Source organism: Panthera leo, chromosome A2 (genome assembly GCF_018350215.1).
Source record: "Panthera leo isolate Ple1 chromosome A2, P.leo_Ple1_pat1.1, whole genome shotgun sequence".
Lineage (NCBI taxonomy): Eukaryota > Metazoa > Chordata > Mammalia > Carnivora > Felidae > Panthera > Panthera leo.
This window is the reverse complement of record NC_056680.1, coordinates 114,630,488-114,648,483: the sequence shown is the minus strand read 5'-3', so window position 1 is coordinate 114,648,483 and position 17,996 is coordinate 114,630,488. Positions and strand designations below refer to the sequence as shown.

Below are 17,996 nucleotides of genomic sequence, written 5' to 3'. Positions count from 1 at the left end.
ATATCAAGACAAAAACAACTTATTTCCTCTCTTCACTCTCACCTTTCTTCACCCCACCTTCCCCTGGGGGCAAAAAAGGGAGAGATTTTCTTTCCTTACATTATAAAGATGCTTAAATGATAAAATACCAGAAGTCACAAGAGGGCAAATATGCCAGCTCTTCCCACTATTCCCTAGCACTGTTCTGCAAGTACCAGCCTTGTAACTAGTCAAGAGTAAGAGCCAGAAATATTGGAAAAGGCAAAAATACCATTATTTACAACATCAAGCAAACATTTATTTTAAACTCTTAAGATTAAGTAATAATGACTAGTAACAGAAGCAATCTTTTTTTTTTTAATTTTAAGTAGGCTTCCACAATCAATGTGTGACTTGAACCCATAACCCCCAAGATCAAGAGGCACATGCCGTACTGAGTGAGCCAGCCAACATTTGCTTTTTTATAAACAAATAATAACCAGCTAGAAAATTTAAAGGAAGGAAAAAAAAAAAACCCACATATGATAGCTATTTAAAAAAAAAAAGAAAAGAAATACCTAGAAATAGAATTAAGAAAATTAAGAAATAGAGGACTTTCATGAAGATAACTTCAGAATTCCACCCTACATAGAAAAAGATAAATGAAGATACTCAATATTTTAAAATATCAATTCTTCCTGGGGCACCTGGGTGGCTCAGTTAGTTGAACGGCTGACTCTTGATTCCAGCTCAGGTCATGATCCCAGGGTTGTTGAGCTCCATGCTGAGCGTGGTGGAGCCTGCTTAAGACTCACTCTCTCTCTCTCTTTCTCTCTCTCTCTCAATCAGGGCACCTGGGTGGTTCAGTTGGTTAAGCACCTGACTCTTGGTTTTGCCAGGTCATGATCTCATGGTTTGTGGGTTCAAGCCCCACATCGGGCTCTGTGCTGACAGTGCAGAGCCTGCTTGGGGTTCTCTTCCTCTCTCTCTGACCCTCCCCTGCTCGCTTTCCCTCTCTTAAAATAAATAAATAAACTTTAAAAATTCAGGGCGCCTGGATGGCTCAGTCAGTTGAGCATCTGACTTCAGCTCAGGTCATGATCTCACGGTCTGTGAGTTCAAGCCCCGTGTCAGGCTCTGTGCTGACAGCTCAGAGCCTGAGCCTGCTTCAGATTCTGTGTCTCCCTCTCTCTCTGCTCCTCCCCTGCTCATGCTCTGTCTCTCTCTCTGTCAGAAATAAATAAACATTAAAAAAAATTAAAAAAAAAAAAAGATTCTCTAACTCTGCCCTTCTCCCCTGCTTATGCTCTCTCTTAAAAAAATAACAATAAATATAAAAAAATAAAAAATATCAATTCTTCCTACATTAATGTATACATCCAATGTGTTATCAACTAAATAATAGAATATTTTGTAATAATAGAATGTTTTCAAGAAATAATGCCAAAGTTCTGAAAAAATTAGAGAATAAGAATAGTCAGGAAAATTCTTTTTTTTTTAATGTTTTTACTTATTTTTGAGAGAGAGAGAGAGATACAGCACGAGCAGGGGAGGGGCAGAGAGAGAAGGAGACAGAATTTGAAGCATGCTCCAGGTTCTGAGCTGTCAGCACAGAGCCCGACATGGGGCTCAAACTTGTGAACCACAAGATCATGACCTGAACCAACCAACTGAGCCACCCAGATGCCACAAGAAAATTCTTAAGTAACAAAATGAAATCATAAATATTAATTTATTATAAAGTTATAGTATTGAAAACAGTATGGTTGTTGCACAGAAAGAGGCAACAATGAGGCACACTAACAAGCCCAGAACAATTTCTGAGTTGGAGCCAAACCTACCACTTACTAGCCGAATAACAAAGAACAAGATATTGCACTTTTCTGTGCTGAGTTTCCTTATCTGCAAAATAAAAGTAATAATAGTACCTAACTCAAAGTTATAGGGAGAACTAAATGAGTTAATAGATGTAAAGAGGCTAGAAAGACTCCTGGCAGTACAAAGCTGCAATCATCATCAACAACATCATTATTTTTTCTGTCACTTATAACTGGATCTTCTGTAACTATTTCATGAGTTTAATACTATCGTGCACCCAAGAAAACTGAAAAATGATTTACTTATGGAATTTAACAAGCTAGTTGTAAAATTACCTAGAAGAGAAAATGCATAGATATATCAAGGAATCTTGAAACACACACACACACACACACACACACACACACACACACACACACATATACACACACAAACAGGAGGAATTTACCATACCAAACATCAAAACACTCTATGAGGAATAATAATTAAAAGTATGTAATATTGGCACAAGATAGACAAATAGTCCAATGCCACAAAACAGTGAGTATGACAGAATGTGAGAAAGATAAACTTTCAAATAACTAGGGAAAGAACTGTGTTTGGATAACTTGCCACCAATTTGGACAAAACCTGAAGTTATACATAACTCACACTTTCCCAAAAAATATATTCCAAATACATGAAAAAACAAAAAAATTAAGTATTAAAGTAAAATGAAGGTGAACATAATTATAAAATTGCCTCCAAAATTTAAAAACTGTATTAAACAAACACAAACCAAGGGGCACCTGAGTGGCTCAGTCGGTTAAGTATCCGACTTCGGCTCAGGTCATGATCTCATGGTTCATGAGTTCAAGCCCTGCATCAGGCTCTGTGCTGACAGCTTGGAGCCTGGAGCTTGGAGCCTGCTTTGGATTCTGTGTCTCCCTCTCTCTCTGCCTCTCCCCTGCTTGTCCTCTCTCTCTTTCAAAAATAAATATGTAAACATTAAAAAAAAAAAAAAAAGCCAAGACAACAAATGACAGATTGGAAGAAAATATCTGCAAAGTAAATGACAAAAGATCAGTAGACAGAATATAGAAGACTTCCAATAAATAAATGAGAAAAGTTAAAAGCATAAAAGTGAACAAAGTATATGAACAGATAAGTATAGAAAGTAAAATGGCCAATAACTACGAGAAGACTCTTATCCCACTAATAACTAGGGAAATCAAACTGAAACAATAACATTTCACAGGTCAGACTGGAAAAAAATTGGGTTTAATGATATCAATGATCAGCATAAATGTGAGAAACAGGGAAGCTAAAAAATCACTAGAGGAAGCATAAACAAGTGAGGCATTTTTGGAAGGCAATTTGACAGCATGTATTAAATCTCACACACTTCAACCCAACCATTATTTTACTTCTCTGTATCTACCTTAGGCTCAAATTTATGTAGTATACAAGGAAGCAAGTTCAAGGATGTTTTTGGCAGGACTGTATGTAAAGGCAAAAAACAAAAAGGAAACCATCTAAATTTCATGAACAAGGTTTAGAAAATCCCACAAAGCACCATGATCAAAGGGGGCCTGGCCAGTGGGCAGGGCTGAGAAGGCAAGATCAGCCCCATGCACTTGCGTTTTACAAGGAAACGCTCCCAAGAACTGTAAATATGTACATTTGTCTGACTGTGCGCCTTTAGTGCAGCATTGTTGATTTATTAAAAGCAAAAAGTCTCAGGGAAAAAAAAGAAAAAAAATCACAGAAATGGTTTAGAAAACCCGATAAATCTATAGTGTGAAATATTATGCAGCAGTTTAAAAGAATTAAATAGATTTGTGTGTCCTGATATGACAGGCCTTCAAATTTTTTCCAAGTTAAAAACTATAAAAATGTATGCTAAAAAGAAAAATAAATATCAATTGTTGACAGCAAATTACTCTCTGAAAAGAATCTCGGGTAAAGAGAAGGGTTTAAGGGGTCCTTGTAGTACTTCATTTTTCTTTTTTTTCAGTTTATTTATTTATTTGGGGTGGAAGGAGAGGTGCAGAGAGAAAGGGACAAAAAGAATCCCAAGCAGGCTCTGTGTTATTAGCATGGAGCCCTACAGGGAACTCAAACTCACAAACCATGAAATCATGACCTGAGCTGAAATCAAGAGTCCAGCACTTAGCCAACTGAGCCACCAGTTGGCTTCATTTCTATTGTTTGAATCTTTATAACAAGAAAATGTTTGTTCATCTTTATATAATTTTTGTAATGAAAAAAATGAAAGAAAAAAAAAAGAATACAAAAAAGTCCCTACACAAAGTATTTAAAGTAGATAGGAACCTGGGCCCCTAGGTGGCTCAGTTGGTTAAGCCACCAACTCTGGATTTCAGCTCAGGTCATGATCTCATGGTTGGTAAGTTCAAGCCCTGCATGGGGCTCCACACTGTGAGCATGGAAGCTGCTCAGGATTCTCTTTCTCTCCACCCTTCCCTTTCCTTACTCCACTCGCGCTCTCGCATGTGCAGTTTTTCTGTCTCAAAATAAATAAACTTTAAGAAATTAAAAAAAAATAGGGGCACCTGGATGGATCAGTTAGGCGACCCACTCTGGGTCAGGTCTTTGGCTCAGGTCATGATCTCACAGTTCATGGGTTTGAGCCCCGCATCAGGCTCTATGCTGATAGCTCGGAGCCTGGAGCCGGCTTGGGATTCTGTGTCTCCCTCTCCCTCTGCCCTTCTCCCGCTCATGCTCTGTCTCTCCTTCAGAAATAAATAAACATTAAAAATAAATAAATAAATAAATACACGGGAACCATATTCTCCCCAATCCTAGTCAACTCAGAAGGATCAAAAAAAGAAGAATCCAGCTACCTTCAATAGTTCAAGACACATCCAACAGAACTTTTCCCTATATTACTTAACTTTCATGTATGCAAGCAGTGTGTGCATACATTATCATGTGATAACATGTACACACGTGCATAGACATACGCACACATAGACATAAGGCTGTTTCCAAAATGAGATGGCTATAATGGCAAAAACATGCATACAACAGGGTAACAGTTAGGTAAACTCTATCATATCAAATAAAAGAAATATTCAGCTATTACAAACAGGGTTGGGTTGGGATTTGGGTATTGGGGTAGGCGTGATCTTTTATTCTTGTGTTTTCTAAATTTTCTGTAATAACCATATATTGTACAGTGGCAATAAAACCTTTATAAAAAATAAAAATAAAATGAGAGACTTTTTCTGGAAAAAAACAAAGAATATAAAGTATAAAACAAATATAGGGCTTCACTATTGTCAGCACACATAAAACAGTATGACAAACTCACATTCCATAGATTGTCACTTACCAATCCCACTGTCATCTAATCGCATGTAGCCTTCTGCCAGTGAGCTGAAGCCAGTCAAACCTCCCATTGCTGCATAAGGGACATCCTGTCCCACTGGTTTTCCCTGAGCCAGTCTTTCTTGCTTAGTTTCCACTACTGTGTCATGAGCATATGCAGGCTGACCACAAGCACAAGTGAAGCAACTATGGAATCCTGAACACTTGGAACCTGAATCAAGATGTAAAGGGAGTTAAATGTCTTTAAATACAGGTACTAAGCTGTCTGCCCTAAAAATGCTTAGCTTGGCCACAATCACCTGAATCCAGATCCCTCTATGCTGTCCTCTGGCCTCTGTAACTCTAATCTCCAGCCCTAGAATTCCCTCCCGGCCACTGCTCTTACTTCTGTAAGGTACTGACGTGAATAAGGCAAGGTAAGGCATGTAGCAGAAAAATAAAATAAAATAAAATAAAATACTGGAAAAACCAGCTAGGACCAAAAGAAATTGGGCTAACACCAGAGAGCTAGGAAATGTAGGCCCTCTCCTCAAATACTCAATTAAAAGCACATGTGGACTGCCCAGTGGTAGGATCAGGTGAAGAGATAATGTGGAAACCTCCCTATGGATTAATGCCCCATAAAAGCCACATAGGAAAGCCAACCCACAGACATAAAAAGGACACAATGGAATACTGTTTAACAATAAAAAGGAAAGAAGTACTGATACATGCTACAAAATGGATGACTCACACAAACATCATGCTAAGTGAAAGAAGCCAGTTACAAAAGGCTACATATTCTATGATTCCATTTATATGAAATGTCTACAATATGCAAGTCCATACAGACAGTAGGTAATTATTGGTTGCCTAGGGGTGAGGGAGAAGAAGGAATGACTACTAATGGATATGGAGTTTCTTTTGGGGGTGATGAAAAGTCACACAACTCTATGAGTATATTAAAAACCATTAAACTACACTCTTGAAATGGATCAGTTATGTAGTATTTGAATTATATCTTAATAAAATTGCTATATATTAAAAAAAAAAAACCCAAGCCATACTGAAATGGAAGCCAAAATACACCATTAACAAAATTTTACATGCTCACACTTCCAAAAAGTGTGTACATAATAAACAATAAATAAATTTTATTTGACTACTTCCATAGCCAATGAAACATTTATTCCTGCCACTGTCATTAAAAATGTTTTATAACATATTTCAATTCCAACTGCTATGAAAACTGTAATAACTCTCTCCTGAATAAATTACTGAACTAATGTCCTACCTATTTCAAGGGGTTTTTAAAAGGATGATCAAGTAAAAGGGCCTAAAGGATCGGGGCTGGGATTTGGGTACAGCCATTGAGGTAAGAGTGCTATCACAAATGAAGTGTTAAAATTATTATGTTACATTTCGCTTTTCCCATCAGCCTACGCTTTAGGCAATAACATAATAATCTACCAGCAAAGCATAACATTTTTTTCAACTTATCAAATCCTTTTTAAAAGCCTGTAAATACAATTTAGTTGATAAAATCCCCACTCAAAAATTTAAATCACATGACATCTAGGAATTCTTTAAAATCTATCACTATCATTTAACTTATTTTAATTACATGAGGTTAAGGCTTAGGATTGAAAAGCATACAAATAACTCCACGTTTTTCCACAAAAATAACATGTTAGAGTAGCTGTCCATCAAATTTTTCTGTGTTGTTTAATACTGACAACACAGCTGAATAAAACTGCCACAAAGACATTAAATATTCAATAAAGAAGTACAAACATTCTGTTGGGTGTGTTTGTAATAACGTTAACTCACAGGCATTGCACATAAAGCCAGGCGCAGCCCTGTGCTGATCGGCAAAGTGCTTGCACCTGCAGCGAATGGGCTGTGCACCATTGAGAGGGACATAAAGGTAAGCCCTGCACTGGCAGCCAGTCACTCGGCAAGGGAGACTAATAGGGCGCTGCTGTGGAATCGTTTCAAAGTCAGTTTTATGTTGTTTATACCTACAAAAATAAAAGGGAAGAAGTAAAAACAATACAAGTATTGCTGGAAATTAGAATTGGTCTATTCTGTTAAATGCACAACTATTCTTTTTTATTTTGCTTTTCTTGCTAGTAAGGTAAAAATCAACTCCCTTGCAGTATTTCTGTCAACTATGTCAGAAATTGGTCAGAAAAATCTTTCACTCTTTTATATTTTTATTTTTAGTTATTTAAGAACAATTTTCACAGCAATATACAAAGAAATATAATCCCCTTAAAATACTTACCACTACAGATTCTTTAATATGGACAACCTAAGAGTGTGAAAAAGCTTCTTTATAAAAATTCTTTTTATCAAAGTGCATTACTTAAATTTATTTTCACAGGTGTGCTACTTAAAACTGATATGAGTTCAATAATGTAATTTATTTTAATATAATTTAATTTTTAACTTTTAATTTCAAAATAAATTGTCAACATTTTTAAAAGCAAAAGCTCTTTGTTAATTAAAACACTGTAATTTTCTTAAATAGGCTAGTCGCTTCCTGCTGTTAAGGTGACACTCAATAAAAAAATATTAAATTTATTATTCTCAATATTAAGCTAAGTAGTACAAGTTAAAATAGCAATGAGATATCATTTTTCACTTAGCAGAGAGAACCAACATTTTTTATACTATACATAATTCACAATGCTGTCAGGAGTGTTACAAAAGAACCAATCTCATTTACTGTTTCAAGAAACTTAAAAAGATCCATCATTTCCATAGTGTATATAATTTCAAATATAGCATTTCCTAATATATATAATTGTTGAATCACTGTTACACACCTGAAACTAACATAATATATCAACTACACTTCAATAAAAATAAAAATAAAATCATCAAATTTAATAGAAAAAAAAATCCTTTAACCTGACAGTTCATTTTTTAAAAATATACCCTAACAAAATAATTCTGTGTATAAAGAGTTTTGTGCATAGATAATATCAGCAATAGTACTTACAATAGCAACACACACACATAAATACATACACAACACATTAATAAAGGAATGAATAAGTAAACCACTAGACAACAGTTTTTAAAGTTTTTAGCAGTGAAACCCCTTTTTCAAATAAAAACTTTTACAGAACCATAATATATAAAGTAGATAAAAGCAGAATTGGTTAAAGCAAGGGAAAGAGCCAGAACTAGAGTCTGTCCTTCCCCTAACCTCCCCTTCTACTTGGTACACCCCTGAGACTTCCTCCAAGGCTCTGGGGAACATACAATGAACACCACTGGACTAGCTAGAATATTGAGCAGGTATTAAAAACCTTGTTTAAGGGAAGCCTGGCTGGCTTAGTCAGGTGAGCATCCAACTCTCGATTTCAGCTCAGATCATGATCCCAGGGTTATGGGATTGAGCTCACTTGGGATTGATTCTCTTTCTCCCTCTGCCCCTCTCCCTGGCTCACACTCTCCCTCTCTCTCTAAAATTAAAAACAAAAATTTTTTTTCAAATTAAAAAAAAAATCTTGTTTGTGATTACTACATAACAATGGGGAAACATTTCTCTGAATCTGTCATTAAAAACTTAATATTTGTGAGCACACATAATTAACAACTAAATGAACTGTGAAGAAAAAATACATGAATATAGTAAAATGTATTGATAGCAGCTGGCTTTGGGTGATGAGTCTTCTTTCTACTTTTCTAGATATTCTTCATTTACCTTAATAATTATTATAGTATTTATAGGGGCGCCTGGTGGCTGTCAGTTAAGCATCTGACTTTTATTTCAGCTCTGGTCATGATATCATGGTTTGTGGGATCGAATCCCACATGAGCCTCTGCACTGAAAATGCAGAGCCTGCTTGGGATTCTCGCTCTTCCTCTCTCTCTGCTCCCCCCCCCCCCCACTTTATACTCTCTCTAAACTTTAAAAAAAATAATAATAAATAGGGATGCCTGAGTGGCTCAGTCAGCTAAGCATCCGACTTTGGCTCAGGTCATGATCTCATGGTTTGTGAGTTTGAGCCCCAAGCAGGGCTCTGCACTGACAGTGCAGAGACCTGCCTGGGTTTCTCCCTCTCTGCCCCTCCCCCACTCGCTCACACACCCTCAATCAAAAATAATAAATAAACTTAAAATATAAAAATAAAAATCTTTTAAAAATAATAATTATAATAGGGAAAAATAATAGTTTAGACAGAAATCTCACTGAGTGCTCAACTGGTACTAAGGAACTTAATGATGAAAGTTGAGTTGGGTCAATTTTGAAGGTTAATTCCATGCTACGTAATTACACATATATGAGACTAGCAGTAAATTTATACAAGGATAAATGATAAAACCAACACAAATTTACCAAACTCCTCTTCAATTCTGAAAGATATCAACATAACCTTCATCCTCCATTCCTCCGTGGTGTTTTTCATCGGGGTTGCTAAATACGTTTCAAGTAGATCTATACACAACATTACTCATCCTAGCAACCGCTTAACAACCTTTGGCAGACAGCAAGTCTGTAAATAGCAACTCTACAAAGAGTCTCTCACGAGAGCGCCCCAGAAACTATCAGAACAGGGCAGTTCTCCTTCCACAGTTTCTTTGAACAGAAAGTTAAAAGTTGTTACCTGAAAACACATAATAGGTTCAGTGATTTTTTTTTTCATGATGCAGCTTTGTCCTTTTGAGTTTTACAACTGTGACCTGTGACAGTAGTAAAATTTAAAGTAGGACACAACAAACACAGCTAAATGCAAACCTCAGGTATTGGCAATACGCATCAATGACTGGAGCCTCCTGTATTTTCTTTCCTCCCTGTGCTTTACTTGGAAAAAGACCATTTGCAATAAAAAGCTGTGTGCTTGTATTTTTGTTTGTTTAAAGAAAGGTATCAACACAACATGTTTCTTAAAATACAAAGGGAGATTAGTAAATTTGAGGAGAAAAGCTTCTATTTGTAGGTTGTAACCTGTTCACTATGGGTCAACTCAAGCAACTCTTAAGGCAGTTTTGCATTCTGATGACCTGTCCTCTGGTACCTCATCCAATAGTGGATGAAGTAGACCCCTGGCAAAGCTGCAGGGGTACCAATCTTGTTTAACCAACTGCAAGAGAAAAGATACTTAGGGTGATGGACTCCATAATGAGTTCTAATAAGATATACTGGAAATTTTTTAATTATAGCAAAAAAAAAAACTTTTGACAGTGTCTGGGTTATTATATAAAGCCTATTTTTAACGTTTCTCAATTATCACAAGTAATGTTATTTATCAAAAGAAGTACACTCTTCTATAGTTTTATATTTTCTAATCTTACCTATGTGTACAAAAACACAGTGTCTCTGGACCCACAAGTTTACAATCCATTCCAGTTGGGGATCGCCAGCTCACAAACAATCTGTTTTGTAAGCGCATCGGTAACACTTTTTTTTTGTATTCTTCATATTCTTCAGGAGTAAAATGTTTCCCTCCATCGTCCTCACCAACAATTCTACAAGAACAAAAAAGTCTCTTAAGCCTTGAATATTTATTTTCCAGATTATAAATAGCAAACTCTAAAACTAAACTATACTTGTACAGTCAAAGGAAATGCGGCTTCAGCTTCGATTTTTTACTTTAGGCTTATGTTAATAGCAAAATTAGACACAATGGTAATAAAACATTTGCTTCCCATGTAAAAGAGGACTATAAATAAAGAAGACAATGAACTCATAACATCTGACTTTACCGATCCAGGTTTATCACTGGAGAATTACCACAAATCCATCACAATTTTTCCTTTGATCCTGAAGCAAACATGCTCATTCTTTTCATTAAACGCTGGAGCCTAATCTCCTAAAAATTCTAATATTTTCCTCCTTTAAAAACAGTACTCCCCTCAAAAAAAAACAATAGTAAAAAAAAACATCAGTGCAGAAGACAACATGGGTAATGGAAACCCAAATCGTGGCTGGGAGTTTAAACCCACAAATACCCTTGGATCTGCACAAGCTCAAACCCATATCTGTATTGGGTAATCATTGTTTAATTCCAAAACTACAACTTCAAAATCTTATGGAAAAAATCAAGCCGCCACTATTTCAAACGGTAGTTACAAAATAACCAAGGGATCTAGTTCAAATGCATATTCAGATTAATAGGTTTGGAATGGGCCTGAGAGTGTGCATTTCCAACAAGTTCCCAGGTGATGCCCATACCACTGGTCCATGACTGTTACACCTTGAGTAGCAAGGCTCTAACTTCTACAGCGAACTATTCCAGGTTATTTATGTTTACAAAAATAATTTTCCACCAGGCCTTAATATCTGAACCAGGCAAAAGACCATATATGAAGGCACACAATCCACACATCTAAACATCTAAATCTCTAATAAGTTCTCAATCAACAGCAAGGCCCACAACTCCCTCACAGGGAAAAGCCCTGAAGACTTGGAGGCGAAAGGAGCCGGCTCTGCCCGTGGTGAGGGTTGGATGGAAGCTGTTCTGGGCACAGGACTCATGGCCTTACCTGGACCCACCTGAACTGGAGATAAGGCCTGACCCATCGAGCTACTCATTCCTACTTGTCTGACTCAGAATAACCAACCATTTCTACTTGTTATCGAAAACTATACTACCTAGACAGCCAGAAGGAGTGAAGATCAGCTAAGGAATCCGTTTCCCCCAACGCCCCTGGGTGATTTGGAACGACCACCTTTAAGCAGGGCAGCCCCTCTCGCTCAGGTTTCCCAAGCCGCTCAGATTTCCCAGGCGGAGCGGGAAAGTGCCTCACGCCGGTTTACACACACATTCTTCTCCCCGCAACCCCTCACCCCCGCCCCGGGGCCAATCCGCCCCCCCTTTCCACACCCCCACCATCCACCCCCGCTGCCGCCCTCAACCGCACATCCTCCAGCCTGTCCCTCTCCAGGAATTCCCACTCACCCAGTCTCCCAACTGCCAAAAATGTTTCTTGGGAGACCGGAAAAAATAACACGTCTCCGCAGGTGCATCAGCTTTCCTCAGGGCCCAGGGCAGTGAGTCGTGTCCTCAAACCAAAGCGGTGGCTCTGTTTCCATTTCCGTGATAGGAGTTTCTCCAGAACCACCGAAACTACACCAGTAGTGTCTTTCTCCTAAAAACAGCACCTCGGGGTTGGGAGCACGTTTGGAAGTTCACGACATACCCTATTAACTAAACTAACATGCAAACGATGTCTGTTATTCCTTATAACGCCCGAGCACTCGATGTGTAACTCTTCAGTGGCCATTTAGATAAAAAAACACTTGGACCTGGGCATAAATAGAAGAGTTAAAAATTCTTCCTGGAAGGGGTCAAATAGGGAGACCTCTTAAACACTCTTGGAAGAGACTTATTAGAATAGAACTGCATGTCATTACAATATTTAATTACAAAAAGACGAAACTTTTATCAATGTAAGTAAGCCTCCCCAACAACCCGGGAACAGATTCCCGGAGCCCCAGCGGGCGGCGCCCCGTCCCTGTCCGCGCCACCAGCGCTCCTCCGGCGACAGGGACGCGGCCCGCCCGGGTTTTCCTCGCCCCGCCAAACCGCAGCCTCACCTTCGGTACTCCAAGTACTCGTCCACGACCGCCGCGCCGCCGGAAGGCAACGTCAGCCTCTCCATGGCCGGGGGAATCGAGAGACGCCCCGCCGCGCGCTCGGAGCAAGAGCAGCTAGGAAGCCGGCCACTGAGGAGCCGGGCCGGCTCCGCCCCCACCGGCCGCGCCCCCTCCCGCCCGAGTCCTGATTGGCCGGACCGAAGCCCGCAGCGAAGGCCCATGGGCGTGCGCTTCCACCTGGCGGCAGCTCCCGGCGCAGGAAACCTTCCGTCTCCAAGCGCAGCCCATCCGGCTTGGAATGCTGTTTACTGCAAGCACAAACCTGGTGCCTGTTGCCTCTCCCTAACCCCTGGTCTTGCAGATCTCCTTGTAAAATAACAAGTGACAAGGGAGTGCAGTGCTTTGCATATAACGGATGCCCAGAACATGGCTTATTTCTTCATACAGAGCTTCCCGCTGATTTTGAAAAGGTTCTGGGTCGTTGGAGGCCCAGCTTCCCAGATTCCCCCAGTCGTGTTTTCAAAATTGGCGTTTAAAAACCTATGATATAGGGAGGGACCTGGGTAGCTCACTGGGTTAAGCATCAGACTCTTGATATTGGCTCAGGTCATGAGTTCACAGTTTGGTTTGTGAGATGGGCCCCGGTCAGACTCTATGCTGAGAGTAAGGAGTCTGCTTAGGAGTCTCAGTCTCTCTCTCTCTCTCTCTCTCTCCCCCCTCCCCCCAGCTCGCATGTGTGCTTGCTCGTTCTCTCTCAAAATAAATATTTAAAAATTTTTAAAAGTAAATAAAAATAAAATTTAAAACTGTGATGTAGGGACACCTGGGTGGCTTTTTTTTTTTATGTTATATTTATTTATTTATTTATTTATTTATTTATTTATTTATTTATTTTTGAGAGAGAGAGAGAGAGAGCTTGGGGGTGGGGGGGGTGGGGAGGCGGGGAAGGGCAGAGAGAGAGGAAGACATGGAATCCGAAGCAGGCTCCAGGCTGGGAGCTGTCAGCACAGAACTGTCAGCACAGAGACTGACTCAGTTCCAACTCATGAATCGTGAGATCATGGGTCAGAGGCTTAACAGACTGAGCCACGCAGGCGCCCCTAAGTATCTGATTCTTGATCCCAGCTCAGGTCTTGATCTCAGGTTTCTGAGTTTAAGCACCATATTTGGCTCCCCACTGAGCATGCAGCCTACTTAAAAAAACAAAACAAAACAAAAACACCCTGTGGTGTTAAATCAATAGTCCTGGGTGTCTGTGTCCAGTTTGGGTGTCACTAAACCACCGTGTTCTTCCAAGGTAGTGAAAGGTGGTTTAAGAGAAAACAAATAAAAACAATATAGTCAAGATTTTTTTACACCTTTGAAAATATTCTCCACAAAAAAATTTTTTAAGATTCTATTTTTAAGTAATCTCTACACCCAGTGTGGAGCTCAAACTCACAACCCAGAGAACAAGAGTCCTAAGCTCCACCAACTGAGCCAGCCAGGTGCTCCTGCACAAAGTCTTTTCTAAAGCTGAATTATGGTGCAGAACATTTAGCAGCCCAGAAAAAGAATAGGAAATCAATCATTACTCAAGGAGTCCTTAAACTCTGAGGCTCCCTACAGATCACCTTTAGCGCCCTCTATAAATTATCTGGGAGGAATAATTGGCAAACAGAAAAATAATTGGCTGAACTGCAATACTTTATTTCAAAAGTACTTTTCTGACTCTTTCCCATCTTGCAAGTTGGCAGACGAAAAAGCTGAGAAGCCGATACTAAGGAGAAGACACCTGAAGCCAAGAAGGCTGATGCTGGTGGCAAGGTTAAGAAGGATAACCTCAAGGCTAAAGAAGAAGAAGCCCCACTGCAGCCGAAACCCTGTCCTAGTCAGAGGAATTGGCAGATATTCCCAATCAGCTATGTATTCGAGAAAGGCTATGTACAGGAGGAAGTATTCAGCAGCTAAATCCAGGACTGAAAAGAAAAAGGAGAAGGTACTTGCTACTGTCACAAAACCAGTTGGTGTGACAAGAATGGTGGTACCCGAGTGTTAAACTTTACAAAATGCCTAGGTATTATCCTACTGAAGATGTGCCTCGAAAGCTGTTGTGCCACAGCAAAAAAAAAACCTTTCAGTCAACATGTGAGGAAACTGCTAGCTATCATCGCCCCTAGGACCATTTCGATCATCCTCCCTGGGCGCCACAGAGGCAAGAGGGTGGTTTTCTTGAAGCAACTGAGCAGTGGCTTGCTACTTGTGACCAGACCTCTTTCCTCAATCGAGTTCCTCTGCATAGAACACACCAGAAATTTGTCTTTGCCACCTCCACCAAAATTGATATCAACAGTGTGAAAATCCCCAAACACCTCAAAGATGCTTACTTTAAGAAGAAGGTGCGTAAACCTAGACACCAGGAAGATGAGATCTTCAACAGGGAGAAAGAGAAATATGAGATTACACAGCAGTGCAAGGTTGATCAGAAAGCTGTGGACTCGCAAATTCCACCAAAAATCAAAGCTGTTCCTCAGCTACAGGGCTAACTCCCTCCACTCTGTGCTTCCTCTCACGAATGGAGTTTACCCTCACAAATTGGTGTTCTAAATTTCTTACAAACACCTAATTAAATAACTGATCTATTAAAAAAAAAAAAAAAGTACTTTCCTGAACACTGTATTTCGGGTCCCAAAGACAAGATGTTATGTAGAAATATTGTTTAGATGCCCCTCCCTCTTTCCTTTTCGGTGCCCTTTTCTCCTTTCCAAAGGCTGTCTGCCTGCTCAGGCAGGTCCCAGTCCCACTTTGACATCCTCACTACTTTTTCTCCACCAGAATCTTATCTCATAACTCGGCTTAGCCAATGAACTTCAGAGACTCCCAAATACATTAGAATTTTATAGAGACAGTTTAAGGTTAAAAACTTTTCAACAGCCAGATAGAAGAGTAATCCCAAAATGGGATTTTAGGAGAAAGAACACTGCTCTCCAATCACACCTGGTGGGCTGCTTGCTGTTGCCTGTTTTATCTCTTTATGAGCACCAACCCCTGCTTTTAGGCAGCAGCTAAACTAGCAAATATAAATGGCAGAAAGTGCCAGGCTATGTGACCTTATAGAAAGTGGCAGGGGAGTGTCTATGTAGGCAGGTACAAGTTAATGAGTCCAGAAAGAAATAATTAAAATAGACTTAGTGCAATTGTGGACTCTTCTAGGAAGATGCTGGAGCAATAAACTCTGACCAAAAAAGTCAATAAAAATATAAGGCATGACAAATAAGACAATGGAACAAAATTGAAAATGTTATTCTAACCTTTTATGAAACTGACACCTTTGCTAATTAAAATACTATATATGGTTTTGACCTCTGCTTTAAAAAAAAAGTATCGTGGGACTATGATTTCCTCTAAAAGTTGTCTTAAGTGATCTAGGAAATAGATGGACAGATGGAAATGAAAAAGGGACACTTGCCTTGGTAAGTGTTAGATATTTTACATATATAGTCTTGTGTTTTTTTTCTGCAAATAACAGAATAAATCAACTAACAGTGGCTTAATTAAACATAGGGTTTTCCTCATCTTTGTTGTTATTCTAAAATGTTGGGAGGTACCTGGATGGCTCAGTCAGTCAAGCTCTGAGACTTTGGCTCAGGTCATGATCTCACAGTTCATGAGTTCGAGTCCAGTCAGGCTCTGTGCTGACAGCTCAGAGCCTGGAACCTGCTTCAGATTCTCTGTCTCCCTCTCCTTTGCTCAGCCTCTGTTTCTCTCTCTCAAAAATAAATAAGCATTAAAAAAAATGTTTTAAAGAAATGTTGGTGTAGACGGTTGCTGGCATTGGTTCAGGGCATTTTCCCCATGGCTGCAAGATTTCTTGAAATGCTTTCCAAATTCAAGAAAGAAAGAAGGGAGACAACCAACGTCAGCTACTCCTCTTTATCAAGTAAGAAAGTTTTCCCAGAAGCCACTCCAAAACCTTTTCATTTACGTGTGATTGACCCAAACTATGTCATATGGCCACCCCTAGTTGCATAAAGGAGACTTGGAAAAGAAGCATAGTACTTACATTTCCCAGGCTTTGTGAGAGGTCAAAGAGAGGGTTAAAAACATGGACTTGCTTAGTCAGACCATAAGGTCTGCCACAGCTCACCCCTTGAGTTGCTTAATACCCATGCACACCTTTCTTCTCATGCAGACATTTTACACTGCATGCATTCACCAGACCCCTAAGGAAAGCAACCCCAGAGTTTCTATTGCATTCACCTGGAAGACTGGAATCTCGGCAGTCTGCTCTGCCATCTACTCTTAATGGTTTGGCAGTTGATAGCTAAAAGACAAGACAGTTGTTTGCCCCTCTCACCTTCCCCAAATACCCAATATTACAGTGATGAGGGTAGAATAGGATAATTACAATAAAAAAAATTCTCATTAAGGGGGCACCTGGGTGGCTCAGACAGTTAAGCATACGACTGTGGCTCAGGTCATGATCTCATGGTTCACCCAGCTCTCCGTTCTCAGCACAAAGTCTGCTTGAGATCCTCTGTCTTCCTCTCTCTCTGCCTTTCCCTTGCTCTCTCTCTCTCTCTCTCTCAAAAATAAATAAAACATTTAAAAAGATTCTCATTCAGAAAAAGGGAGAATGGGAAATACACAGAAAACACTAGTCCATGGCAAATACCAAATTCTGCCAGGCAGGAATAATAATGACTCCAAGTTCCAATAGTGGAGAAAGTTCCTTGAATGACCCATCAGATCAGGCAGACTCTGATTTTGCTCTCTAGAAGGACCTCCCTTCTCCATCCCCTCCCAATTCCTGGTATGCCTCCTTGGAAGATATTCTAAAGCCATCTATGGCAGCATCTGATGTGGGCACTGGGGAAAGTGACTTTTCTGGGGGAAATGCACAACTTTCACAATCCATGCAAATGCAGGATCCAGGGGTGGTGAGGGTGGAAGAATCTTGAGTTATCCAAGCAAGCTTGAGAATTTGAGGGCAGTATAGTTTCCTCAAAAATTTAGCAGGCTTCAAGTGTTTTTCTTTTTTCTGATCAACTATATGTATGAGTGACCACAGCCAAACACCCATTTAGACAAAATCAATTTTTCTTATTTTTATTTCAACTCTATTATACTTACAAAAGCACATATACAATATATATGAGCAGTCAGTTTTTTTAATATAGTATGAACATCCAAGTAGTACCTTCAGCTTAAGAAATAACCAATACCAGTAATTTTTTTTTGCTAATATTTCCTTTTTTTCTTATAGAAAATCCATCCCTAAGTCATGGTTAATTTTGCATGCTTTTGAACTTTATATGATTTGTTCTTTTGAAAATTGTTGAGGTTCACAACGCTGATGTCTGCATTAAATATCCTG

At 39.3% G+C, this 17,996-nt stretch overlaps 1 protein-coding gene and 1 pseudogene across 6 annotated transcripts in view; one reads left to right on the top strand and one right to left on the bottom strand.

Moving 5' to 3' along the window:
- The window catches only part of FAM221A (family with sequence similarity 221 member A), a 75,978-nt gene that overhangs the window by 8,468 nt on the left and 49,514 nt on the right, over positions 1-17,996 (bottom strand). For 4 of the 6 annotated variants that reach the window (XM_042920229.1, XM_042920234.1, XM_042920258.1 and 1 more), the window contains 3 exons: positions 10,396-10,569; positions 6,916-7,106; positions 5,111-5,317 (listed from right to left, as the gene is read on the bottom strand). In XM_042920229.1, coding sequence (XP_042776163.1) covers positions 5,111-5,317; positions 6,916-7,106; positions 10,396-10,569 — 572 coding nt within the window. Of the gene's footprint in view, positions 1-5,110; positions 5,318-6,915; positions 7,107-10,395; positions 10,570-12,002; positions 12,228-12,640; positions 12,760-17,996 lie in introns of those variants that run through there. The other 2 variants (XM_042920252.1, XM_042920243.1) reach the window with 2 other exon arrangements.
- On the top strand, positions 12,704-15,226 carry LOC122208826 (annotated as a pseudogene).